A 17,545-nucleotide genomic window follows, 5' to 3' on the forward strand; every position below is an offset into this window, starting at 1 on the left:
AAAAATGTAAATATTTAATTATATAATTAATATATATGCTATGTTTTTTAATAAATTTCTGTTTTTAAATATTTATATATAATTGTTATATATAATCATGTTAATCTTTTATATTCTATGTTGAATGATATTGAAATTTTAAAAATATTTAATAATAAATATATAATATAATAATAATAATAATATATAATAATAATAAATATATATAATATTTATTAAATAATTAAATAAAATATATTTGTTTTTCTTAAAATAAATCTATTTTTGTTATTGATAATTGATGACAAAAAATTTTTCATAAAACAGAAAGATCTTGATTTTTGAACTTGAAAGAGTTAAAAGCATTTTTAAAAATAATTAATTGATCAAATTGGAAGATTTATAATTTCCAAAAATTAAAATATGAATTTAATCAATACAATTACTATCATAAAAATTAAATATCACATTATTATTATTACAAATAATAATTAAATATTTAGTGACAGTATTTAAACCTTTTTAATTTCTATTAAAAAAAGAATATACTATTAATATACTATTCTGTAAATAAAGTATATTAAATATATTATTATTCTTAAATATATTATTATAATATATATAATTCTTTTTTTTATGTTTATATATTTAAAATGAATATTAAAAATTTTCACAATTTTTCTATTTAAATATTTTTTTCCTAAGTATAATTTACTTTAAATAAATAACTTTGATTATATAAATAAATTTGATTAATAATTTTAAAATCGTGACGTTATGATTTAATTATAAATTTTTAATTATAACGTTTTAATTATAAATTATGCTATATTTTCAAACTTATTATTATAAATATAATATTTATTTTCAAAGAAATAAAAAAAATCATATTTTCTTTACAAATAGAATCTTTATATAAATTTATAACATGAAGAAAAAGATTTTATAAATTATTATATAATATAATTATTATATAATTATTAAAAAAAACATTAATAATTATATTATAACATTACAAAAACAATTTTATAAATCTTCAATAGATACATATGATATATATATATATATACTTAACAATCAATTAATTATTGTATTGTTATTATATTATTAACATTTGTCATAAAATATAAACATTATACAATTATTTTATATTTATATTATTAATTTATAAATATTTATATTTATATTTATATTATTTATATTATATCATAAAAAAAATTTGATAATCTCATTCTTAATTATTTTTTTTTATATCTTCTAATAGCTAAAAAGGAACACTTAAAAAAAAAATTAAAATTAAATAGAAAACTAATTGACAAATTTCATGTTTCAATAACTATTATAAACTACAAATCTTATATGATAATCTGTTTTCTTGTAAAAATTAGAAAATCTGACTGATTAAATATTTCATATAATTTTTATATAATATAAATGATAATTTTCTATGATAAACTATTAGTATTATTATTATTAGATTATTAGTAACGATTAATATATAAAGTTACCTGTTATTTGGTGGAAAAATGTACAATGAATAATCATCGCGTTCTTTAAGGCATCCTTTAGGTTCAAAAAACATGAAAATCTTTTTAATTCTCTCAATACTGCTCGCACTACCATGACCATTCAAGGGAGGTGTCTGTTCATCTGTACGAGGATTGTGATCATCTTGATCGGGAAGTCGTTTAATTCTGGGCAGTGGACCAGTCTCCATTGATAAATTATTGATTGTACGTGCCGTTGAGCATTGCATAGGTACCTCATCTAGAGGTAAAGTCTTCCTTGTTGGTGATTGAACATTTTCATTTTCACGCAATGAGTTCCTTCGCGAAAGGTCACTAATCCATCGCATCTTCAAAATATATATGAAATCTAAATACTATAGATTTATCGTTAACATTATATATGAATAATATATTTAAAATATCGTATTTAAATTATCAATAATATTCTATTTATAAAAAGATATATCTCATCGATTTTAATAACTTTGAAATTAGAAGCATTTCTAACTTTTTCCTATTTATACATATAGAGAATGTTAATATATTTGTGAAACGATTGGAATTCTAAAAAGAAGAAATATAAAATATCAAAAGAAATACAAAAATTGACATAAAATCAATTGACACTTATTTATAAGCAATTTAAGTTCATGAGACTATAATATAACAATGATATAATGGAGATAGTTTTATTTAATAAATAAATCTTAATTTATATATATTCTTGCACTATATAAATATTTATATTTGCATATAAATATTTTTTAAGCTTCTAAAATTGAAAAAGAATCTTAAATATATTACAAATTCTATATAATAAAAATATTAATAGATAAGTGAATATAATTCATAATAAAATGTTAATATTAAGAGTATTTTTCTTAATTTGAAATAAGTTTTTAATTTAATATTTATTATCTAATATTTGTTATTTAGATTTTTTATTTGATTTTGCTATGAAAATATAAAGATATTTTATTCTTGTAGAATTTTATGTGTTCTATTTTCAAAATAGAATGAATTTCTATTTTCAAAATTTTCTTTATTTACGTCTAATTGAAAGAGTTGAGAATCATAGTGAAGTTTAATCAACAGAAAATGAAATTGTGTTATTATTTTAAATTTATTTTTTATCCAATATTATTTTATATAATTATTTTATATAATTTATTTTATATAATATAAAGCCAACATAATATTAAAAATAGAGAATAAAAATATCAATTTATGAATATAAATTTTTCAAACTAATCTATATGTTATTTACGCCACTATTTCATATTTTTTAATTTATTTTTTAATTTGATTATGAAATGAGATTTATATTTTTTATATACCAAGAATTTTATTTGTCATTTTTAATTTTCATTATTATTATTTAAAATAATAAAATATTTAATAAGTAAGTCATTTAAAAATAATATATATAATAAATAAATAATATATAATATATATTATAATATAATAAATTATAATATAAATATAATAAATTATAAATTATAAAATATTATAATATAATATTATAATAAATAAATTTCAAAATTTATTATTTAAATGAATTTATTTTCTATTTTATTTGAAATAATTATTTTTTTTATTTATTATTTTTATTTCAAACTAAAGTATAAGAAAAATTAAAATTTTTCATTATAAAATTTTTTCTATAAATAATTGCAAATAAAAATATGGTAACATTTCACAAAACACATTTGACATTAACACATTAATATTTCACATTTTGTAAATTTCTTCATAATTCATGGATCGAAAATTTATAAATTGAAATATAAATCACAAAGATTATATAATATGCAAAAGATAAACATTATTATAATAACAAAAAGAAAATTATTCTGGAAATATTTTTGTCACACTTTATAATTATCTTGCAATATGTAAATATTATATTTTCAATATTTTAAAAAATATTGAAATATTTTCAATATTTTAGGAAATATAGTCACATTTTAAAAATTATAAAAAAATTAATAAATAAAAAATTAATTCATTATTATTAAAAATTATTTATTATTAAAAATTATAAAAAAATTATAAAAAATTAATAAATTATGCTATCGAAATCAATAATAATTCTATTTTAAAATTCTGTATTATAAAATATAAAATTAATATTAATATATAAAATATGTAGATTAGAACCATTTTTTACTGATCACTTCAAGTAACCAGCTAAAATTCAATTAAAATTTTAGTAATATTTTCATTTATTTTAAAAAATATATAATAGGGATATAACTATGGTTTTAATGTTCTATTTTCCTATTGTAAAAAATATTTTCATTTTATAAAATATGAAAAAAAACATAAAAATTTGAGAATTGATTTCACATATACAAAAAAATTTTGTATCAAAAAATAAATTTATATTCGTATAAACAAATTATAAATAAATTAGATTTGTCAAAACGGATCAATTTCTTTTTTAAGATATAAATATATGAGAATTTTTATAATTTATATAATATTTTTATTTAAATATTGAAATTTTAATTTATTTAAACTACATAATAATTCGAAAAGAAAATTTATGTTTTCATTTATTTTTGAAATAGATATGATAAAATAATGGTTTTTTAACGAATAAAAGTTTAAAATAAGAAAATTAATTTTTCGCATTCGAAAGACACTGTGAAAGAGAATTTTAAAGTTTTGTTGAAAGTTTTGCAAGGAACTCATAATCTTGAAACTCTTAATACATAAGAACTGTAACAATATATATTTTTATTAAATAACATCTTCGATTCATATTTCTATTTTTGTTTTCATTATCAAAAGAAAAAAACTGATTTTTCTAAAAAATCGTTTCTAAATAGCATTTTTAATAGAAAACTAATGTCAAATGAAAATAAAAAAGTTTTTGTGAAATATTCTTTGTTAAATGATATGAAATCAAATGTTCAAAATTATGTTTAAAATTTAAAAAAAAAATGTTTAAAGATAAATGTTTAAAAGTTTAAAATTACTATGTTCACTAAAATACATTATAAATAAGTTTGTAAAAATTTCAACAAACTTTTAGAAATTTTTATTTTTATTTATTATAATTTAAAAAATTCTAATTATTTAATATTAAAAATGAAATATAGATTTCAAAAAATTGCATGTCTCTAATCATAATTATATTCGTATTATAATAAAAAATAAATTAAAAAATTAATTTATTTCTAAAGATAGATTTGTTATAATTAAAAAATATCTATTTTAATTTATTTTTCATTATAATATGAATGTGTAAATATTTTAATAAAATAATTATTTTTTAAAATAAATAATTATTTTAATAAAATAAAATATTCGTTTTAAAATAATATTTTACGAGTTAATATTAAAATATAATTAATCATTTAAATCGGCCTAAATATTTTAGAAATTATTGATGATAATAAAAACATATTTTAGATAAAATGTTAGATTATATGACGCAAAAAAAGATATGTAAAATTTTATTTTCTTAAATTGAATGAATTCTAGAATAAACTTATGTAGAATAAAATATAATTCTCTACAAAAATATTAAGCTATTTATAGTGAAAAATTATATAATATATAAAGGTATATAAAATAGCATATAAAATTTTATAAAATTTTATTATATGAAAAATAATAAAAAATAAAGAAATGTTTATTATTTGAATGAATATAATGAGTTCTTTGATTTTAAAGTATCTTTTAAACTGATGTTTTTTGCTATTATAAATGATTTTGTATAGATAATAACGTCACTTGTATAGAGTTGCGTCACTTATTATTATATTACTGTATAGAAAATAAGTAATTTTATTTAAGAAAACAAAATTAACTTTCATCCTTTACGTATTCAATTAAAAAAATCTTGAGTCATATTATATATCCTTCGAAATTTCTTTTCAATTCTTATTTCGAAATATTCTTTAGTATCATCAATAATTTCGAAGATATTCGAATCGAATTTTTTTTAAATGAATTCCCTTCCTATATTTTTGAAACACTATTTCTTTAATTATTATTTAAAAAATATATATTTATAAAATTCTATATTACATAAAAAAATATTTATTCCTTATTCATTTATTTTGAAAAATCTATTTTTTCCAATTCAACATAAACAATACATATTTTTAAAAAATATGAAAATTTGTTTTTTTCTCCTACTCAATAGATAATTCATTACAATTTTTAAAAACACTTACCTGATTAGGCGTTGCTGTGTTACGTCTAATGGAGGAGCTACGACTTTCGATGGAATTATTAGGGCTGAGACTACGATTATTGCTTGTTAGGACGGTCGTTCGATTATTCGGTGTATCACTTTGCGTGTCGTTTCTTATCGAACCGTGTAAATAACCGCCGTTAAAACTGAAATATAATTTTCCGAAAGTTACATTAAAGGAGAAACTAGAGCATAAACATGTTCGTGTATTTGTCCTGAATGGACATTATTGTAACTGTCATTATTTAAAGAACGATATGTACACAGTAGAAATTTCCACTACTTATTATATTTATATATATACTTATATATATTTACTTTCCACTGGATATTTAACTTTGAGAATGTTCTTGTACATAATTAAAGAAATAAATGAAGGAAAAAAGGAATTAATATTTAATTAATAGATATCATGTTCGATTCTGATAAATAAATATACTTTTGCTGTTTAACTATGATTAAAATTTGAAAGCAGAATGAAACAAAGAAATGCATTTTTAGCATTTTAATGCATCAATATTTCTTTTATACTTCAAAAGAAGAAGTATTAATAGTATAATTTGAAAAAACAATGTATATTTTTAATGATATATAAGAAGATATTGACTTTTTTTTTGCATAACATCGCATATATTATTTTAAAAATGAATAATTTGAATTAATATATTATAATTTTAAAATCGATTAAAGATATTAATGTTATAATAAATTTACAAAATATTTATATATCTATCTTTATAAGGCCAAAAATTACAGAGAAATAAAAATATTATAAATATTTAGTATATTTTTTAGTATAAATTTTTAGTATATTTATTTTTTTTAATAATTTGTCAATGATTATTAAAGTCTTTATAATTTCATAATCATAATAAAAAATATTGCAATTTCGAATAAAAAGCAAAAGTTATAGTTCTACATATATTGTACATCTTTTATTTTATTGATTTTTAACAGAAAATTTTGAAATACATATTAAATATTAAATTACATATTAAATATTATTGCAATAGCAAAAATATCTATAAAAAATTAATGAAAGTTAAAAAATAAAATTTTTAAAAATTTGATATTATTTGGTATTAAAAAGTATTTATTTGAATTATTTTGAATAATTAATTAAATTATTTTGAGGAAATGTATCGATACATATGCATTTAATTTCTAAATAATGACTTGATGGATTTCAAGATATTTTTCTCTGTTCATGCTCATATTCATAAACACTGTTAATGTTGTTGCATGTTATATCCATTATATTATTGGCTTGTTTTCAATGTGATTTATCAGAAAATTATGAACATTTATGCAAATTCACATTTTTATGAATGTAATTAGAGTCTTAAATAGAAATTCATTTTATTCAATTTTAATTTGAATATTTGATATATGTTTGCATAATATACGTGCAATATATATGCATCTTTTATCTACTGTGTTTAATTAAGATAAATTAATGTTAATATTTCATATATATTTTTTATTATATTAATTATTTAATTATTATATAAAAATTATTTAAAATATTTTTTCAAAATATATTTTTTTAATAATTAATATAATAAATAATAAATATTGATAAAAATTATATAATATAATTATATATTATATAATATAATTTATTGTATATTATTATTGTATATTATATAATGTAATTTGACAATTAAAGTGATTAAATAAATCATATTTCTATTTCTTAAAATATCATATTATTATTGAATTTAAATATCAGTTATTTAAGTTTTTATTATATATTTAAATTATTGTTCTCAAAGAATAAAAAAAAAAATAAAGAAATTTTAATAAAAAAATCAATTATAACATTGTTTTAAAAAATACGAAAATAGTTAAAGAAAAACATAATTAAATTGTTATATATATATACATTTTAATAAATTATTTTTTTAGAGCATTATTATATGAAAGAGTTTATTTATTAACAAAATTCACTTATTTTATTAATAAATTATATATATATATAATCAGTTATTTTATTTTATTAATAAATAAAAATAACAATATATATAAATTCACAAAAATAATTATAAAAAGAAAAAAATTATAAGTAACTATAATAATGTGTGTATATTCATATTATTTTTTTAATATGATAAATAATAAGTTTTTCTGATAAAAAAAATTGAGAATATTGAAAATATCAAACTATACTATGAATATCAAACTATAATATCAATTATACTTCAATCAGAATTATAAAGGAAATAAAAAAGTAAGTTCTTTTCTTTACATTCTCATTAAAAATTGAAATATCTTTTTTTAGAAATTATAGCAGATAGTGAAATTTTTTATATAAAACTACAACAAATTAAAAATCTAAAGTAAATTACTAAATAAATTAAGTTTTCTTCCTAACTTTTGTTCTAAAAATAAGATACATAAATTGAATCACTATATATATTCAAAAATTTATTAAATTTAATTTGACAAATTAAAATATAATAAAAATTAAAAATAAAAAATTATTAAATTTCTTTTTAATTATTGATTTATTAGCTTATATACAATTTTGTTAGTTGTATCCTATAAATATTTGTATAAAAGAAATTAAAATAATTCCATTATAAATTTCCATTATAAACTTCCTTGTAATTAAATGATTGATTAAAGATCAAACCTTCTTTTATTTTATAAAAATTTTGGAAATATAATTTTTTATTTCTATTATGCTCAAATATTTTAGTTTCTTTTTGTCATATTTAATTATTTAAAAATTAGTAGAAATTGACTGCATTTAAATATTTGATAAAAAATATTTCAACTTTGAAATATTTGAAACATTGAAATATATAAAATCGATTAAAATACTAATAAATTAAAATCTTTAAAATAGACATACGATTAAAAAAATTAATCATCGAAAAATTAATTTAATTGATTAATCATTAGATTAATCGTTGATTGATTTGATTAAAATTATAATTAAATTGAAATTATATTGATAATTAATTTTTAAAAAATTTAAAAATTATTTTTAAAATTTTTATAAAATTTTTGAAATTACTAATCAATAATAAATATAAATAAATTTTATTTCATTGCATCGTGTTCTAATATTATTTGACTAAATGCTTTATACAAATTTTATCGTCTTTCAATATTTTAATCGACTCTTGGCCGCGAGATCAAAAATATGGCGAAAAGAACAAAAGCCTCATATAGAATAGTAATTTTACTGAAAAAAGAATTTCAATAAATATTAGTTGTTATTCAATCCTCCAATTGATGATTAAAATTAAATTTTTAATTTAATCACAATGAACAATTAAAAATAGATATTTAGTAATTAATCATAATTAAATTTTTAATTGTTAATTGTAATTAATAATTAATATAATAATTAATCTTTTAAATTATTGCTTGATTCTATTTTGAGAAAAAAGAATTAGTTTTTTTAAATTTTATTTATATTTATTTTAGGAATATATAATTTTTTTCAATTGAAAAGAAAATTATTTAAAAATAATCAAAAAGAATTTATTGTAATACCAGATTAATAATAATTTGATATTATTTATAATGTATATAAAAATATATCTAATAAAAATAAATAAAATATATTAAATTGAAACATAATATGTGTAAAGACAGAAATTAGTGCATTATATATATATATTATCTAGTATATAAGATATTATCTTTTATTACTGTCATTAAAAAATTAAATTTAACAATTTAAATATAGATAATATAATATAATGTCAATATATATATTGTTTTTTTTTATTTTATGTTAAGTTAGAAATTAATATCTACGAATTTAAAAATTAAATTATAATGTCGAAGTAAAAATATGATAAAATAATTTTAGAAATTATGAAAACATGAAAATCAATATTTCATACGGAAATGAATGAAAGTACAAAATATCAAATATTTAATAAAAATAAATTTGTTTTGTTCTTTATCAATATATAATTTTTCAAAAATATATCAGAAATATATGAAATATCCATTATATTCAATCATTATAATCAAATACATAATCAAATTTTGTTATAATTGATAATTTGTATATGTTTTTAAGCGACTAATGAATAAAACATTGTCATCAACGAGTTAATCAATATTATGTTTCAATTAATGTTAAATTAAATAATCATATATATACATTAAATATGGTTGTATGATGCGCTCAAGTTTGATGTACATAATACAATCGAAATTCAATAATCCAAATATAATGTAATATATAATTTATATATATATATTATATATAAGAAAATTAATTTTAAAAAATTAATTATCTTTATAGATATAGATAAAATATTTCGAATTCAATTAATCATATGAATATGTGATGAAAAATCTCTCAAAACAAACATAATAACATGATTAGTGAGTATCATGAATAAAAACCATCAACTAAAAAGTTAAAAAGATTATTATTTTAATTCAGTATTAGTGTTTTCACTTATTGTGAACTGTTAAATTTCAACATTTATTTCTAAGAATAATAAATAATCATTTCCCAAATCTAATAAAGAAGTGGTTCTTTTCCACAATAATATGTATATTTTGTAACTATTAATTTCATTGAATAGAAACATTGTCTTATTCCTGGATTTTGGATATATGAAAAAAATATTCTTAAATTTAGCAATTTAAGAGCATTTAAAATTAAATATTATTTTAAGATTAATTTTGTACAATTTTATTAATATTGAAACAATTTAACTTTTATCCTAATACTTTGTTTTATATTTACATATATTTACATATATTTTTTATATTCTTTTAAAAAATGATGCTATTTATAAAAAAAATTAATTCTAGATTTTCATTTAATAAAAAATATAAATATAAAATTTAATATTATTAAGACAAAACATGCAATAGAAAAGTATAACAACATTTGTTATACATAAAAAGAATCTTGTCTATCAAAATTTCGACATATGTAACTTTATGTTTTATAAAGTCCTTCAAATAATTAACAATTAATTGTTGCTTTGTAATTGTTACAATTATGTATTTATTATATTATTTTCTTAGACTGTAGTTATATATGTTTAGTTTTGAATAAATACATAAAAGAAAAATTTTTTTTTTCTTCGTTTCTTTTTTATATCGCGAAACAAAATTAATAATAATAACAATAGTAAGATCAAGAATAATACGAAATTGAATACGAAATGAAAAGAATCTGAAAAATATGAATTATTCAAATGTGAATTATATAAATATTAATTTTTTTATTTTGAATAAAATTATTAATAAAATTAATTATTTATTTTTTTATTGTATCAATATGACGAACACGTTAAGTTATGAAAATAAGAAATATTTAAAACAATTTAATATAACAAAATATTTTAAAATATTCAATTATATAAAAATCAATAAATTATTCTGTTTGAGAGCTACAAAGTCTCCAAGATGATATTAATAGAAATCATATATAATAAATACATTATCTAATTAAAATCACTTTATAAATCATTTATTTAGTATTTTTTTATTTCTTTATTTATGAATATTATATTATATTATTTATTCAAACTTACGTTGAATTAGAACCTAATATAGTACTTCGACCGTTATTTAGAACAGTGGCTCTACGAGGAGATTCATCTTCCGTTTGTAACCAACGTTTCTTCCTCAAAGATGGCCGTGATAATTTCCACGAATAACCCCTTTGTATCCTTGGTGAACTGTAGCAAAAAATGGTTATACAATTTCAAGAATGAAAGCGACAAGTTTTCATTCAATTTTACATTTAATGTGATTTATTCTAATTTTCTATGTACAAAGTTGAGTTTATATATAAAATATATACATGTACATACCTTGAATTAGATGATTCTCTCATTGTTGGATTAACAACAGCCGTGACAAGGCTTATTCGTCGAGGAAATTGTCCGGCAATGAGATTTTTAGTCGGTATTTTGTTTGAAACGTCTGGTAGCTTTAGCAGGCCAGAAGAAATACTACACTGACTCTAAAAAATAAAATTTCGTAGACAATGGAATAAAATTTGTATATTTTCAAAAACAAAAGAAATAATATAAAAAGTAAAAAATAAATAAAAATAAAGAATATGAATAAATTACGAATATTTATTTAATATTAAAAATATATAAATGTCTTCTTTTTAAAAAATTCTCTTTTTAAGAAATTATCTATGTAATTTAAGTATTTTAATGTTTATATAATTTAATTAAAATTGCAAATAATATCGATATTGTTATAGAGAAAGATATAGAGATATCGATATAGAGAATAGAATTTAGGCATCGAAAAACATTATTTATATTATATATTATTTATATTATTATATTATATAATATTTTTAAAGTAATATTTTTAAAATAAATATGTATAAAAATAAACATGTATAAAATATTAAATCGTATAATACTTTATTTATTTTTTATGCAAAGATACTTTTAAGATAATAATATTTTTTTGAAAATAAAAAGTTTTTTTATAATAAATATAGTGCGCTATAATAAATATAAAAGAATCTAAATTATTATATCAAAAAGATAAAGTAAATTTTTAATTTAAAAATTGAAATATGTTCAATTTTTTATAAATAATTTTTTTATTTAATATCAAACAAAAGATACAAAAGAAATAACTTTATGGATTTATCTCTCGAAATAATTTTTTTGCATCAAAAATATTGATTTCGACAAGTATCATTTATAATATATTTATAATAAATTCTGATTTATTGTAAAATTTAAAAAATAAATATAATAAAATTACTTTATGTCACTCTATACAAAGAATATTAGAAGTAAACCGAATAATTTCATCAGAATATTCGATATTATTATTATAAATTATATAAGTTACATAATTATAAGTTAATTAATATTTAGAACTATTTTAAATAATTTTCATAAATTTTTACATATTGTTTAAAACAAGTTAAAATTATTTTTGAAAAGATAAAAATGACTATTTATACATATAATATAAAATATTTGATCAAAAGTATAAGCATTTACAATAAATTTAGTCTTCTTTCACAGTAATTGTTGAATCGCAATTTGCGAATAACATCAATCATACATATATACACATAATAAAAAATATAAGTTAACCAATTCGATAAAAAATTCTTGATATTTTAAATTGTTATAACTTTCTAAGAAAAAAAATTATACAACAAATGAATTAATTTTAAAACATGAAATCTCTTGAATTCGTTTTTTTTTTAAAGATGTTTGTAAATCATATAGCAAATAAAAAAGTGAAAATACTTTTTTTCTGAAAAATTTGAAAAATTCAATCTGCTGTAGAAACACTGAAAAATTATTTTCGTAATTGAATCCACGATAGACTACTGTAGAGAGAAGATTGAAATCTTCTCTTTACGGTAAACTAAAATTTGCTATAAGATTTTATTAAAAGTTATTAAATTTTGAATATTACAACTATAATTTAAGAAATATTAAATTTTTCTTATTTTCTCGATTAAATATATAATATATTCAAATGTATATTTAATAATTCAACAAAAAAAATTGTACAAATTTGGGAATGTAAACAAAAGATTTCATTTTAAATTCTATTGTAAATTCAATTACGAAAAACATTTACCAGTGTTTAGAATTTATTGAATTTTTCATATTTTTGAGAAGAAAAATATCTTTATGTTATCTATTTATCTATTTGTTATGTAATATAAAAATATCTATAAAAAAACGAACTCAGAACTATGAAAGTAAAAATTTCATGCTTTAAAATTAGTTCGTTTGATTGTTGTGAAATTTTTTTTTTTACGAAGTTATAGTAATTTGAATATCGATTGGTTGATTTATGTTCTTTACTATATATGTCATTTATAAAAGTAGTTCAAACGATAATTCTCGTGAAAGTTAGAATTTTATGTATTTTCGGTTGATCTGGTGATTAATGACTTTTTTCGAATCGACTTAATAAAACATAAAAACAAATAATACTATTCGCATAACAATTACACGAATCGTTCATTCGATTATAAATTAAACAAGTTTATGAGTAAATAAATAATATAAAATTATATTCATACTATGAAATCTTCATATCCTAAAAAACAAATAAATATTAAATATAGAATTAATTTTTTTAATAGAATTAACAAAAAACAAAATTAATAATAAAAAAAAGAAATAATCGATTTTAGATCTCGATTTTAGAGGCGCAAATATCTAAATGAAATTTTAAACAGAAATTTAATTTTTATCGAAAAGTAATAATGATAGAAAATAAATCATACAGAAGAAAAAATTTTTGGAGGTAAGGAATATTGAATTTTTGGATAAATATCGAAGCACTTTTTTGTTCAAAAAAAAAAAAAAATATGACAAATATAAAGGTTTTATTGTACTATGAAATTAGATATTGTATCAGATGAATATCTTATAGTCGAACACGTATACTGAATATAAATGGAGATTCATTTATTCATTTCACATTAATTGCTATGTAAAAGAATGATCAAATACGTGAATCGCATACGTAAATTCTGCATGAAAGAAAACTTAACGATCACTCTTTAAAATTTATAAATTTTTAGATTTTTTCTTAAGTGTCTATTGCTTCTTTCTATATCAACCGATTTCGATGAAATTTTATATATATAACTGATAAAATATATAATTGTAATTTTTAAAAAAAATTTTTTATTATATTATTTAATAAATTAATTCTTCTAAGATTTAAAAAATAATCAAGTTAGTTATCAATTTAACTTTTAAAGAAATTATTTTATTTCAAACAATGATCGAATATATTAGAGATTAACAGCAATATATTATTAATCATTTGCTTTTTTTATGTTAATGATATTATTTCTTATAATTATAATAATTTATAAAGTTTTATTATTATATGATTTTATTATTTTTTTCCTTAACTCAATAGTGTTATTTTGAAATTTATTTCTGTATTTATATAATTTTATACCATTTTATACTAAATTATGCAATCTCAAGTAAATTTCAAACAAAATTCATTAAATAAATTTTTTCAAGTATATAAAGAAAATAAGAATAATCAGAAGTTTTTGTAAATGAATGTTCATTGTTACGAAGTATATAAAATATTTATAAATAAAATAATATTAAAATTTTAAATTTAATATATTCGATTCTGAAAGAATCTATATATAATCTATATATAATCTATAATCAAAAAGAGATGTAATGTAAGAGATGTTTGTAATTTTAAAACAAATTATTCTATTTTAAAAAGTGATCAAATATTTTTTATCAATAATTATATTATGCTTTCAATAAAATATCAGTAGTCATAAAAAAATAGATACGAATTAAATACTAAAATTATTTCAAAAATATGTACGTACTCCTGAACGATCTATAGATTCGATTGACAGTGCCGCAGTAGGATAAACAACTCGACCGACGTCGAGGGTGGTGTTCGGTGAATCTTGAGGAGTGGCCGCTGTATGAGTAATTATCGGTGGTTGACCGGTAGAACCCTTCATTTTATTTACTTTTTGAATATTACACTTAGGCTCGTCTATTTGATGCTTCCATACAGTATTCTGCTTTTCCTTGCTGTTGTTGTCTTTGTATTTGCGTAACTCTTCCGCACTCTGCCAGGAATTTTTTCGATCCTAAATTTAAATATTTGCTTGCTTGAGGTAAATTGCAAGTTTTCTCATATTTATGTATAAATTTTATTTATTCCACGAGATAATGGAATAAGACTTAGAAATTTAAGAATATTACATATTCTTATGTTGTTATGCTTAAATAGATAAAAAATTATATTTCTTGTTAAATTAATTTATTAATTAATTTTTGAAATTGAAAATAATTTTTTATTAAAGGTTTGTTATTTATATATTTATTTATAATTTATAATCTATTATAATCTGTTTAATGAATTATCTATTTCTTTTATGTTTTATACACATATTATTAGATTTTTTCGTATAATTTATACACATTCTAATACTTAATTAGAATATTTTAAGTACTTACATGACACTTTAAATTTTATATAGATAATTTTTATAGTTTCATGTATTTTATTTTATATATTTAATATTATATATATATATAATATTAATTTTTATATGTATTTTATTTTATATTATATATTTTTATATATTAAATATATCTATAATATATAATAGATTATATTGAAATAAATAAATTTTTATCATAAAATTTTAAAAAACTAATTTTTCCAGTTATTTTTCACAATAGTATATATCTTTAATAATATAATAATATAATATAATTAATATATTTAATATAATATATTTAATATATTTAATATAATAATATAATATAATAATATATAAAAATATATTAAAAATATAATAAACTTCATTAATTTTGATATTTTCTTTCTTCTTTTCATTTCTTTTTTATATTAGAATATTAGAATGTAAACTTTTAAGATATATATATCTTAGGTATATTTGTTAAAATAAAATAAAACGAAAACTTCATTTTATAAACATTTAGCATATTATTAATATAATATTAATCATATAATATTAATATAGATAAATAATAATAAATTTTTTAGATATATCAATATATAATATTAGGTTATTTTATATATTTGATTTCTATTTGATTTATAAGATATATCTTTATATATGTATTTTTTAAAAAGATATATCTTTTTAAGATTTTAACAAAAGTTTTAATTTTTTCTAAATGAATTATTAACAAATTATGTTATACTAAAAATATTAAAAGATACTAAATATATAAAAGTAGAACTTCTATAAAATAACAAAAAAATAATAATAATAATAATTCATTGCTATTATGCAGTATAATTTCTTCTAAAACGAGTAAATTATTTACTTTATCCGGAAAAGAAAATTCTAACGAAATTCATTGTGCTCTATTTATAGCATATATCCATCATCTTTCTACTAATTATGAATGACGATATCTAACTTAATAAGCAATTATTAGGTTGTTGTATATGAAATGTCTCTATGGAATTTAAAGCTGTCAAATTGATACTAATATTATCCATTAAATTTTGAGTTATTATCAATTGAAATACTCAAAGAAATCAAAGTAATATAAATATAAATAAAACGAAACTTTAATATGAGAAAACTTAAGTAAACTTAAGTAAAATGATAATATTATAATAAAAAATAAAAAAAATTTATGTATAATAATATAATATAATTAATATATTTAATAATATAATAATATAATATAATAATATATAAAAATATATTAAAAATATAATAAACTCCATTAATTTTGATATTTTCTTTCTTCTATTCATTTCTTTTTTATATTAGAATGTAAGCTTTTAATATATATATAGACATCAGACATCAAAACATTATCATTATAACGACTTACTATACTATTTTATTCATTCTTAAAATTGAATTTTTATATATAATAAATAGATTAAAAGATAAATTATTATTTGATCTTTTCTTTATTTCATAAATATTGAATTTAAAAAACTGCAATTAAAAATGCAAAAAAGAAATGAAAAATAATTTTTATAAAGAATAAATAGGGAATTATGTTTTTAAAAATTATTAATGTTTAAGATTATTATAGTTGTAATAATAATTTTGAAACTAATATTGTGTAAGAATGATATATAAATTTATTAATATTAATTAAATGTAAAAGATTCTAATATTTAAATCTTATCTACATTTCTTCAAAAGTTTAAAAGTTTAATATTTGTACAATACCATCAATATATAATAGAATCTTCTAAATATATATTTATTTTTATTTATATTTTTTATTATTTTTTTTATATTTATTTACTTATTATTTTTGTATTCATTTTTTTCTTTCTTTTCTTTTAGAAAAAATATATTCTATTTCTTTCTCAATTTTTTAATGAATTTTTCAATTAT

At 16.5% G+C, this 17,545-nt stretch overlaps 1 protein-coding gene across 11 annotated transcripts in view; it reads right to left on the reverse strand.

The window, feature by feature from the left end:
* LOC551883 (voltage-dependent T-type calcium channel subunit alpha-1G) overlaps positions 1–17,545 on the reverse strand; it is a 198,429-nt gene that overhangs the window by 14,493 nt on the left and 166,391 nt on the right. For 10 of the 11 annotated variants that reach the window (XM_026443546.1, XM_026443548.1, XM_026443547.1 and 7 more), the window contains 5 exon segments: positions 15,017–15,289; positions 11,505–11,656; positions 11,223–11,369; positions 5,678–5,843; positions 1,488–1,834 (listed from right to left, as the gene is read on the reverse strand). In XM_026443546.1, the coding sequence (XP_026299331.1) occupies positions 1,488–1,834; positions 5,678–5,843; positions 11,223–11,369; positions 11,505–11,656; positions 15,017–15,289 (1,085 nt within the window). 11 annotated transcript variants of the gene reach the window in all.

This window comes from Apis mellifera, linkage group LG11 (assembly GCF_003254395.2).
Source record: "Apis mellifera strain DH4 linkage group LG11, Amel_HAv3.1, whole genome shotgun sequence".
NCBI classification, from domain to species: Eukaryota; Metazoa; Arthropoda; class Insecta; order Hymenoptera; family Apidae; genus Apis; species Apis mellifera.